Source organism: Somniosus microcephalus, chromosome 32, assembly GCF_052327205.1.
Source record: "Somniosus microcephalus isolate GS21.2 chromosome 32, FLI_Smic_1.0, whole genome shotgun sequence".
Lineage (NCBI taxonomy): Eukaryota > Metazoa > Chordata > Chondrichthyes > Squaliformes > Somniosidae > Somniosus > Somniosus microcephalus.
In genome coordinates this window covers 7345696-7357975 of record NC_141018.1, presented here as the reverse complement: position 1 = coordinate 7357975, position 12280 = coordinate 7345696, and the positions used below count along the sequence as shown (strand labels likewise).

The 12280-nt window shown below is 44.5% G+C and overlaps 1 protein-coding gene across 4 annotated transcripts in view; it reads right to left on the bottom strand.

Moving 5' to 3' along the window:
- The window catches only part of herc1 (HECT and RLD domain containing E3 ubiquitin protein ligase family member 1), a 251209-nt gene that overhangs the window by 139271 nt on the left and 99658 nt on the right, over window positions 1-12280 (bottom strand). For all 4 annotated transcript variants that reach the window (XM_085972042.1, XM_085972044.1, XM_085972043.1 and 1 more), the window contains exons 21-23: window positions 10227-10347; window positions 6410-6581; window positions 1139-1460 (exon numbers count right to left, since the gene is read on the bottom strand). In XM_085972042.1, the coding sequence (XP_085828168.1) occupies window positions 1139-1460; window positions 6410-6581; window positions 10227-10347 (615 nt within the window). The remainder of the gene's footprint in view (window positions 1-1138; window positions 1461-6409; window positions 6582-10226; window positions 10348-12280) is intronic.

The following is a 12280-nucleotide window of genomic DNA, read 5'->3' as shown; positions in this document are numbered from 1 at the left end:
AGAAGAAAATAAAGCTAAGGATGACTGAAAGCAGCCTTGTCTAGTACAAGGGAAGGAGAAGGAGAAAAAGTACAAAGAATAGGAGGAAAAAATATTGGAGTAGTTTTGGTCTGGTGCCATCACAAATGAAATGGTTTGGCTGTGCACTGTGGGTCCACTGTCCACTCAGGTTGCTTACCCTGGCCGGAGAGTCTAGAACTAGGTGACAATCTCAGGATAAGGGGTCAGCAATTTAAGACTGAGATGAGGAGGAATTTCAGAGGGCTGTGAATCTTTGGAATTCTCTACTACAAAGGGCTGCGGATGCTGAATCGTTGAATATATTCAAGACTGAGATCGATAGATTTTTGGACTCGTGGGGTATGAAGATCAGACGGGAAAGTTGAGTTAGGTCAAAGATCAGCCATGATCTTACTGAATGACAGAGCAGGCTTGAGGGGCGATATGGCCTGCTCCTGCTTCTTATGTTGGATGCCTCGAACTTGCAGCTTTGAGGAAGTGTACAAAATATACATCCAAGATTAAGCAACAAATCAGTAGAATACTTATCCTGGTTAGAGGGATAGATTATCACAAATATTCTAGACTATGTTGTGCATAACAATCCACAACACGCGTGTGTAACATCTACAAGATGCACTGCAGCAACTCGCCAAGGCTTCTTCGACAGCACCTCCCAAACCCGCGGCCTCTTCCACCTAGAAGGACAAGGGCAGCAGGCGCATGGGAACACCACCACCTCCAAGTTCCCCTTCAAGTTGCACACCAGCCCGACTTGGAAATATATCGCTGTTCCTTCATCGCCGCTGGGTCAAAATCTTGAAGCTCCCTCCCTAACAGCACTGTGGGAGTACCTTCACCACACGGACTGCAGCGGTTCAAGAAGGCGGCTCACCACCACCTTCTCAAGGGCAACTAGGGATGGGCAATAAATGTTGGCATTGCCAACGACACCCACATCCCAGGAAAGAATTTTAAAAAAACATACAAATGAAAGAATACTACACATCAATGACTATGCAAAATAATTTAGTAACTGTCAAATCAACAATTGTTAAATGTATGTTATTACCTTTTCTTCTCTAATTGGCCCTCAAAAAAGCATTTTGATTATATTCGTAGAAAAATGGTTGCTAACCTAGTCATAAAACCAAGTCCTTCATTCACTCCAGAAACAGAATGTCCTGTCCGCCCTTCATCCTTTTGGTGCAACTCTTGTACGACTGGGGTGACTCCTAGAATTAACAATGCACAGCGATGGATGACAGAGTTGCAAGCTGCAGTGTAAAGGTCCTGTCCTTCTGTAAGTCCAGTGCTGACTCGCCGTTCTTCCCGCAGCTGAGACGGTGGATCGTCTAGTCGGACGACTGTTCCATTCCCAATTCCAGTCGTGCTGTTCATTCTCTCTCGGTCACGACCACGAGCAACTTCACGGGCTGATAGGAAACATTGAAAGATTTCTGTAACATGCAACACAAAACACAAACAGACAGAACATTTATTAAAAGCCGGCGGAAGCAGCGCCAGAAACAACTGCATTAAGTTTCCGATGGCATCAGCAGTATACTATTTATGGGGAACTGGCAATAATGGAAATTATATTCTATTTGGTACAGGGCAGACTACCTTTTACCTGCACATTAAAGAAATGAGTCCTTACAGGAGCAGTGCGTCACAACACTCCTGAAAGTGAAAATGCAAAACACTACCACAGCAATCGGCTCTGAAAATGTACAGCCTTGTATGAACAAAATGGGAAAAAAAACCTCAACAACTGCTATTTTTCAAAAATTGTATGTTAAATGTAGTTTAGGAAAAAATTGGATATACAATATTTGAAACTACTGGCAACTAGTGAGTATTGGTTATAAGGTGCAATTCCACAATCCCTTGCTTACACTGGGAAAGATGTGCTCATATGGAGTGATGGTCAGAGGCTGGGCTACAACAGCATAGGCCTGATTCTCCAACCTGCGCTCCCTCCCTGTGAATGCAGCTTCCTCCTCAGAGGACAGGCTCACCCACCTTACACCACATTCACCGGATTATGCAAAAAAATGTTACTGTGTTAAAATTATCACACTAGTACAGGAGACTTTGGTTTATCCGGAGGTTGTATGTCCGGAAACCTCGATCTACCGGCAGAAATCAGGAGCCGCTTTGTTAGGTTTTTTTTTATTCTCGTGACTTTTTTTTCCATTCTCGTGACTTTTTTTTCCATTCTCGTGGCTTTTTTTTTTTCCAACAGTCAGGCTCTGGAAAGTCTCTCTGAAGCTGTTGCTAAGCTACAGAGACGCTTCCAAGGTACGGGCTGACTGTTTGAAGCTGTTGCTAAGCAACAGTGTTTGTTGTCAGATACGGAGATGAAAACCTCCGTATGCTTCAACATTAACGCTGGTATGTCCGGCAGTTTTGATCGATCGGCAACAGCTCGGTCCCGTCGGTGCCGGATATAACAAAGTTTCCTGTAATTTTGTTCTTTCGTTCAAAACAACAGTATTTCAATTTTGAGCTATAATCATTACTGCTAATAGTACAGAATTGAGAATTCTTTGAAGATCTGGGGCAAGGATACACTGCACCATATCAGTAAAATCTATTTCACAAAGGTAGTGGAATAAACTTTGGATCACAGCAATCTCTAATGCCCCATGTTCCAATTCACTAAGGGATAACTGGAAGGAGCAAAGTACATTTGTTATTAAGGGCAGGGATGAGGGTGCAGAAGTATCTCGTTAATAGCAATGATGTTTAAGAGATTATCACTAACCCCTTTTGGCTTACTTTTGCTGCTTTGAGACATCATAAATGCTCAATGAGGGAGCATCTAGAATGATTATTTAGCTTTCATTTCACCCCCACCACAGTAAATAGCATGTTATGCATTATGCAAACTAATACCATAACATGCTCAACATAGTCTGTGATTATGCTCACGATGCGGTCTCCTCTACATTGGGGAGACCAAACGCAGATTGGGTGACCGCTTTGCGGAACACCTCCGTTCAGTCCGCAAGGGTGACCCCGAGCTTCCGGTCGCCTGGCATTTTAATTCACCGCTCCATTCCCACTCGGACCTCACCGTCCTTGGCCTCTTGCATTGTTCCATGGAAGCTCAGCGTAAACTCGAGCAACAGCACCTCATCTTCCGATTAGGCACTTTGCAGCCTTTGCAGACTCAATATCGAGTTCAACAATTACAGATCATAACCTCGGCCCCTATTACATTTTTACTTATTTTTTTCCCCACCCCTTTGTTTTGGGTCTTTCCTTCCGCCCCCCCCGCCTTCCTTTTTTTTCTCTCTCCCACATGGCAGCTGTCTCTCATCCTGCCAGTACACTTCACACCTAATCTGAGCCGTCTTTTGTCTCCACGGTCCTACAGGAAACTGTGCTATCCGGCACCGACGGGACCGAGCTGTTGCCGTCCCATCAAAACTGCCGGACAAACCAGCGCTAATGTTGAAACATACGGAGATTTTGAGCGCCGTATCTGGCAACAAACCCTGTTGCTTAGCAACAGCTTCTAAACAGTCGGCCGTACCTTGCAAGCGTCTCTGTAGCTTAGCAACAGCTTCAGCGAGACCTTGCAGAGCCTGACTGGTGGAGAAAAAAAAGCAATGAAAAGGAAAAAAACCTAACGAAACGGCTCCTGATTTTTGCCAGTGGCTCGAGCATTCCGGACAGTTAACCTCCAGATAATCCAAAGTTTCCTGTATTACCATCTCGTCTGGTTTTGAATACCTCTTTACTTCTTTTGTTCTATCGCAGCCCTGCCTTCGATCTATTTTATTTCCTTTCCAGTTTTGAAAAAGGGTTTCAACCCGAAACGTCGACTCTAATTTCTCTCCACGGATGTTGCCTGACCTGCTGAGTTTTTCCAGCATTTTCTTTTGTTATTTCGGATTTCCAGCATCTGCAGTATTTTGCTATCGTAATAGTCTGCGATTATGTTTGTTAAAACAGTAACATCCAGTAGCAGAGAAAACTCACCACTGGGATTCTTGCAAAGATACCTCAATGCAAGAAACGTTAAGAAAATAAAGATAATTTGCTTTGTAGGGATTTCTTCACTCTTCAAATAGAGATAATTCTTTTATTCACAGACCGTCCCTTTTATTCTTTCCTCCCCTCCCTCTGCACCTGCTTAAAATCTGTCCCATCTCTAACTTTTTCCAGTTCTGACGAAGGGTCACAGACCCGAAATGTTACTCTCTACAAGGATGCTGCCTGACCTGCTGAGTGTTACCAGCATTTTCTGTTGTTTCAGATTTCCAGCATCTGCGGTATTTTGCTATTGAAATAATTCTTCTGATGGGCTTGCTGGATAGGCCAAATTTCAAAGCAGAGGAAACCATAAAAAGGATAAAACCCCTTTAAGGCATTTTTTCACATATGATTATGGGTGACATCCGCAAGATCTTCCTGCTACCTCACTGTATAAACAGCATGTCCTGCTTGATAAGATGGCACACCTTGATCTGACCCTCAAAAAAAAAAAAGGGTGACAAATAGGATCCTAGCAAGAGCTAGAGGAGAAAGTGGAGCTCACTATGTGGACAATATACATCTATTCCAAGAATTAAGACAACCTTGCAAGACAAGTAATCATTTTTTTTTTTCAGCATCCTCCACACACCAAGTAGTGCCAGTCGGGATGAGGTGGGAGGATTCATTTGCACAAGAATCAATACTGCAGCCACCAGTGAAGATCATGTGCACCAATTAGATCCAAACAGTAGTGTTTTGTGAAGTTTGTGGGGTGACTAGGTGTGTGGATGAGGGTAGTGCAGCTGATGTAGTCTACATGGACTTCAGTAAGGCTTTTGACAAAGTCCCACATGGGAGACTGGTCAAGGTGGTAAGAGCCCATGGGATCCAGGGCAATTTGGCACATTGGATGTTGGCTTAGTGGCAGGAGGCAGAGGGTGATGGTCGAAGATTGTTTTTGTGACTGGAAGCCTGTGTCCAGTGGTGTACCGCAGGGATCGGTGCTGGGTCCTTTGCTGTTTGTAGTGTACATTAATGATTTAGATATGAATGTAGGAGGTATGATCAGTAAGTTTGCAGATGGCACGAAAATTGGTGGAGTGTAAATAGCAAGGAGGGAAGCCTCAGGCTACAGGATGATATAGATGGGTTGGTTAGAAGGGCATAACAGTGGCAAATGGAATTTAACCCTGAAAAGTGTGAGGTGATGCATTTTGGGAGGACTAACAAGGCAAGGGAATACACAATGAATGGTAGGACCCTAGGAAGGGCAGAGGATCAGAGGGACCTTGGTGTGCACGTACATAGATCCCTGAAGGCAGCAGGACAGGTAGATAAGGTGGTTAAAAAGGCATATGGGATACTTGCCTTCATTAGCCGAGGCATAGAATATAAGAGCAGGGAGGTTATGATGGAGCTGTACAAAACGCTAGTTAGGCCACAGCCGGAGTAGTGTGTGCAGTTCTGGTCGCCACACTATAGGAAGGATGTGATTGCATTGGAGAGGGTGCAGAGGAGATTCACCAGGATGTTACTTGGGCTGGAGCACTTCAGCTATGGAGACTGGACAGGCTGGGGTTGTTTTCCTTAGAGCAGAGAAGGCTGAGGGGGGACCTGATTGAGGTGTACAAAATTATGAGGGGCATAGATAGGGTAGATAGAAAGGAACTTTTCCCCTCAGTAGAGGGGTCAATAACAAGGGGGCATAGATTCAAGGTAAGGGGCAGGAGGTTTAGAGGGGATTTGAGGAAAAACTTTTTCACCCAGAGGGTGGTTGGAATCTGGAACTCACTGCCTGAAAGGGTGGTAGAGGCAGGAACCCTCACAACATTCAAGAAGCATTTAGATGAGCACTTGAAACGCCATAGCACACAAGGCTACGGACCAAGTGCTGGAAAATGGGATTAGAATAGACAGGGCCGAAGGGCCTCTTTCTGTGCTGTATAACTCTATGACTATTACTGCAAGTATTAGATATTTGCTATATAGATCCACTTAAAGCTTAACTCATAACTTAGCTGCACACCTAACAAAAATGTCCCTGACTGAACCTAAAGGTCTGCTACCTATCATCTTCCAGTTAGCTGCTGTTTGTTTGGAGATAACCTTTGACAACAGTTGCTGAGAATTAAGAGATTTAGTGCAGTCCATGTAGAATGCGAGAGTTTTGTACATTCCTACCATTTCTAGCCAGACATCAAGTTAGTAGTATGTAGAATTTCTTTTTCTAACCCTAATGATGGATTATTCAAGTCTTAAATCAGAGCTAAATACAAAGTTCACTGAATGAATGAATTACTCCTTCATATACAGCATATACTTAAAACAAGCAATAATCAGTGGGTGACCACCACATAGATTGCCACAGCATAGCAATAACATCTTCACTTATGGTGCAAGACAGGGAATATTTACTTACTTCCAGCAGTCATGACCTCTTGTTCCCTTTCTTCCTCTTCCTCCTCTTGTTCTGGATGCTCTTCTTCACGATCTCTATCTGCCTGCTCTTCCATTTCAGCTTCTTCGTCAATGGTACGAGTGAAAGAACGCTCCTGAAGGTCAGCATCGGTTGGGTCTCGATTTTCTGACAACTTGAAAGCAGAGTAGGGAAAAAAGTCTTTATTTACCTTTGTAGTGCTTTGCATTACTTATTTTAGAAATCAAAACTTTTCTTGGATCTATTTAGTTGGCTGGCTACGGAAACAGTCATTCAAAGAAATTGGAAAATTATGAGTGAAACTGACTGGTAGCTTTTCCTCAACACTATAAACATAATAGGCAGAGATTAATGGAGCCAATCAAAAAAGCAGAACAGGCAATTTTTCATGCGATATTTAAAGTGCAACATCTATATATATAAATCGGTACGTCTGTCTGTCTGTCTTCACGTGTGCGTTGCGGGTATGCACTCGAAAGTTACAGGGCGTACCTACGCGCGCGTTACCTCCAAAGAAAGCTTACGCTTCCGAGACGGTTTTAAGCGTATTTACGTTTCGGCTGGGCTAAAATTGCGCCCGCGGTATCCCAAAAACCTTCAACATTCCGCTCATTAGCATCTCATTATCCGCTCATTAGCGACAGAGTGAGCTCGAGCTCGACCAATCGTACGCCGGGTTGCTGGCGTGTGCCACCGGGCCAATCGGTGCGCGTGTGGCCGGGCTTTATCGTTCTGAACCGAGGTGAGTCGCCGCCATCTTGATTCCAAACTTTTCCTTTCTTTTTCCCGCTTTCTGCGTCTTAAAAAAAAACGTTGCTTTTAAAACACATATTGTTTTAAAAAAAAATGATTTAGAAAGTAATTAACTTATCTAATCTCATTAATTTTCCTACCTTTCCCCGTTTTTCCAGGTAGGCCTAGAAGCCTCGGCGTCTCCTCCGCACCCACGCCCAAGCTAGGCACCTCCCGGCCCCACTCGAAGGCTGGAGGGCCGAGCCTCAGCCCAGCGCCGCTAGGGTGCGCGCGCAGCAGGAGCTGAGACGTCTCTCTCTGCTGGGGCTTGCTGAGCGTCCAGCGTTACCCTGGCAACGGCCGCAATCGGCGGTCTTCACCTCGGGGGGAGGGGGGGGGCGGCCGCGACCCTTGGGGGGGGGGGGGGGCGCCCGCCGCCCTCCCTCCCCCCCCGCCCTCCATCCCCCCTCCCCTCCCTCCCTTCCCCTGCCCTCCCCCCTCCCTCCCTCCCTTCCCCGCCCTCCCCCTCCCTTCCCCTCCCCCTCCTCCCTTCCCCCCACCCCTCCCTCTCTTCCCCGCCCTCCCCCTCCCTCCCTTCCCCCCACCCCTCCCCTCCCTCTCTTCCCCCCAGTCGCTCTCTCTCTCTCTCTCTTCCAACAACAACAACATGCCCTCGAAAAAGCCTCGGCACCGCCGGGCACTTCAGCTATATGCTATATACAAGACAGAGATAGATTTGCTACATTACTGGCTTTTCATCTTAAAAATACATTTTTCCAAAGATGAAGGGCACAGCAAGACAAGGAGTCCAAATTCCTGATGCCTCCCATGTAAACGGAGTAGTGGAGGAGCATTTTAATGAATATGGCAGCTGGGTGAGGAAAGCCTAGGTTTGAGACTAGAGAGGGAGGGCAGAAATAATAAGCGCTATTGGAGAAGCAGACGGCTTCGCTGAAATTAATGGTGAGACAATACTATGAGAAGGGGCAAAAACAAGCTATGAGGTCATGATAAATAAAAACATGGTTGTAGAAGGAGCAAGGAATATTAAAAAGTTAAATGATAAAAGGATCAACATTCCAAAAAAATATAGAGAAAGGATCAAGAGGTATGTATATGAATGTACAAACACATTCAAAACAAATTTAGAGGGATAGAATTATTAATATCTATGGCGGTATATGACATAATACAGGAAACTTTGTGCTATCCGGCACCGACCTGTTGCCGTCCCATCAAAACTGCCGGACAAACCAGCGCTAATGTTGAAACATACGGAGATTTTGAGCTCCGTATCTGGCAACAAACCCTGTTGCTTAGCAACAGCTTCTAAACAGTCGGCCGTACCTTGCAAGTGTCTCTGTAGCTTAGCAACAGCTTCAGCGAGACCTTGCAGAGCCTGACTGGTAAAAAAAAAAGCAACGAAAAGAAAAACAACCTAACAAAACGGCTCCTGATTTTTGCCGGTGGCTCGAGCATTCTGGACAGTTAACCTCCGGATAAACCAGTTTCCTGTAGCTAGAACTGTTTGGACAGGACCAGACTGGTTATAACATCTTCAGGAGGGGAAAACATTGGAAGCATTGTTAGTGAAGGATCCTATCACATAGGTAGAATGTAAAGATATCTTGGGTATTTGCATGTGGATTCTGTCTTCATGCATAATGTTAAGAAATAGGAAGCGAAGGAAAATGGTACAATTCTTGGTTTGCATTACAGGGCACCAAACCGTGGAGATGAAATCAAAGCAAAAATCTACAGATAGTTCAGAGAGATATGCAATAACAATGGGGCAATAATATTGTGTGATTTTAACCGTTTTAAAATATACTGGAATAAAGATAATGGATGTGGTCAAAAGTGGTAATCACTTTCAGAATATATCCAGGACTGCTTCCTAGATCAATATGTTGAGAGTCCAATAAGGAAAGATGCATTGCTGTATTTAGTTCTGTGAAGTAGGGCAAATAACTGATGTCACAAATACATAAATCTGTGAAAGTGCAGTGAAGGTAGATTAAGCTTTAAAAAAGGCCAATAGAGTTTTAGGTTTTATAAGCAGGAGTGTAGCGTACAAGAGTAAAATAGTATTAATGAAGTTATAAAACCCATTGGTTTGGTCACAGTTAGAGCACAGTGTGCAGTTTTGGGTGCACCATTATACAAAGGAAAAAGCCAAAGCAGTGTTCAGTGTATACAATGCCAGGGACGAGATACCACAGGTATGAGGAGAATCCCGAGATACTGGAATTATTTCCAATGGAGCAGAGCAGATTAAGAAATGTAACAAAGCTTTTTTAAATTATGAAGAGTTTTGGTGGAATGAATAGGGACAATCTGTTTCCTTTGGGGAGTTAGTTCACAGAATCACAGAATCTACAGTGCAGATAGAGGCCATTTCGGCCCATCGAGCCTGCACCGACACATATCCCACCCTATCCCCATAACCCCACGTATTTAATCCCCTAACACTAAGGGTCAATTTATCATAGCCAAATCAACCTAACCTGCACATCTTTGGACTGTGGGAGGAAACCGGAGCACCCGGAGGAAACCCACGCAGACACAGGGAGAATGTGCAAACTCCACACAGACAGTCGCCAGAGGCCAGATTTGAACCCGGGTCCCTGGCGCTGTGAGGCAACAGTGCTAACCACTATGCCACCGTGCCCCCCTTAGGAGGGGTCATTTAAAAAGGAGAGGAGAAAGGTTAGGAGAAATTTCTTTACATAGAGGGTTGCTGGAGCATGGAATGCTTTTCCCAAGTGGCTGGTTGAGGCAGAGCCTATTGCATCCTTTTATGGAAAATTGGATAAATATTTGATGCAAAGAAAGATACAAGGCTATGGAGAGAGAGAGCAGGGCAATAGGATTAGTTTTGGATTGCTCTAACAAAGATCCAGCACAGGTAAGACAGATCAAATGGTCTCCTCCTGTGTTGTAACCGTCCTAGTTCAAAATACAGTACTGTGTTCCACTAACTGTGGCTCTTGGCAAAATTGTTTGAATCACTGAAAACAGCCTTATGTAAACTGTTTATATTTTTTAAGTAATTTCATAAACTTACCCTTCTTTCACTGGAAGGTGACGGAGTCTGGATAAGTTCCATGTTTTTACATGCTAGCAGTCTGTTACGGACCTTGTAAACACAACGATATATTTCTGCAAGAGTTTTACTGGGCTGGTACCTAAGAAATGTTTGAAAAATATTAGGTTATTAAAAATGTTGATACAGAATATTCTATTGGGAACAAGTCTTATGCATTTATTTCACAAAGATGAATGAAGATGTATGACCTTTCCAAAAACAAACTAAGATTCCAACAGTCTTCTGCTGTAACCCAATCCTCTTCATTTAAAGGTGACATTGGCCATTGGAAGACTGCTGTCTGGTATCGGTGCAAGAAGACGTCCCCCAGGACTATTTGAAACAGGAGGTCAATAAACCGGTTCTACTTTCAATCCAGATGGAACTTCTCAGTTGATGAGGAAGCAGTGCATACGGAATATGTTGAGGATATGCTCAAACTGCCAGTAAACAAGGAACGCTCGTGAGTCAATAGGGAGAGAGATGCAAGTGCTGCTGCCATAGATTTCCTACAACAGACTATGTGAGCACTGTGGCAGACTGGCAGAAGGGAAACATCTTGCACATAGCTGCAACCCTGAAAAGTGAATCTTGGGAGTCTTGGAGGCAAGATTGAATGGTCAGTCTTCTGGCTCCATCGGAACATCTTGAGGCAGTGCTACTATCCAGAGCTGCTGGAGGAATTTATTTGGGATCAAAGATCTGGCAGACTCTCCCTTATTTTTTGACAACCACAAAGTAAAGCAAGCAACATCTGCTTCATTCTTGATCTGGAGAAATATCCCTGATCACTAAACTTGCAGGGCTACGGGGATAGAACAGGGGAATGGGACTGACTGGATTGCTCTAGAGAGCTGGCGCAGACTCGTTCGGCCAAATGGCCTCCTTCTGTGCCGTTATGACTCTGACTACAAGCTCCTCCAGCCTTGCACCTCAACTTTCACCCTCTGTAACCCGGCTCTGGTCTGCTGCATGTTCCGCCCTCCACTGGTGATGAGAGGCTTTGGCTATCATGCTTCTGTACTTCAAGGGATTCAATCCCTTGGTTGGTTACCCATTCTCTCTACTCCTCCCTCCTCTCCTACTTGAGCAGCAGCTTGGGATGTTTTGTTACATTAAAAAGTGCTTTAAAAGTGAAAGTTGTTGTTACCTGGAAGGCAGGAGTCACTGCTGAACAGCTGAATACAAGTCTGAAGTGGCTTGCAGCAATGTCCTTGTGGATTTAAGTCATGGCTTCCAGATAGGAAACCATTCTACTGGGTCAAACCCATACGAGAGCTGCAGTTATTCCTACCCGAGAGTGTAGACAAACTAACAGCACCACCATAAGCCATTCTTCCCCTTGGTACCATTCTTGGGATAGAGGGTGAAATGGTGTCTCAAGCAGTTGGTCCATTTGTTTGCTAAAGACAAACTTCTTGTCAAAAGGCATTGGTCTGGAGTTACTGCGAGATTGTGAAATACATAGCCAGCTAACCCAAACTCCCTGGGCTACATGCCATGACTTACAGATCTACTGCATCTATTACTGCACTGAGGCACTCTGGAGAAAGCCTTGCAAAATTAAAAGGATTGCTCCTTGAGGAGGGCTTGGACCATACGAGAACTGCATTGCCCAGTATTAGAAACATGTCCAGCAGATGTGATGACAGACATCAGCTCAGTTCAGAATAGTCTAAGAAAAGGCCCACTAATGTCAGAAATTCAGTCATCGAGAATAATGGTCAAGTGCACTTCCATGTCTACTGAGCTATTCATATACCCCTTGCATGCTACCTCCTTTGGTTGCTTATGCATTAAGGAAAGAGGCATGAATAAATCTGGCCAGTCAAGGATGGTCATCTTTGAGAGATTTGGATCAAAAGGTTCGAATCCAAGGCAAGGATACCCGAGGTATCAAAGTTCAGGTTTTGCAGCATCCTAGAACTGAAGACGTCAATCCATCGTACTGATCCAATCCTGCAGCAGCTCAGTAAGACTTCTGGGGTCCTCTTCCTTCATAATTGTAATCAGGCTTCCTGCTGCTTTACTGA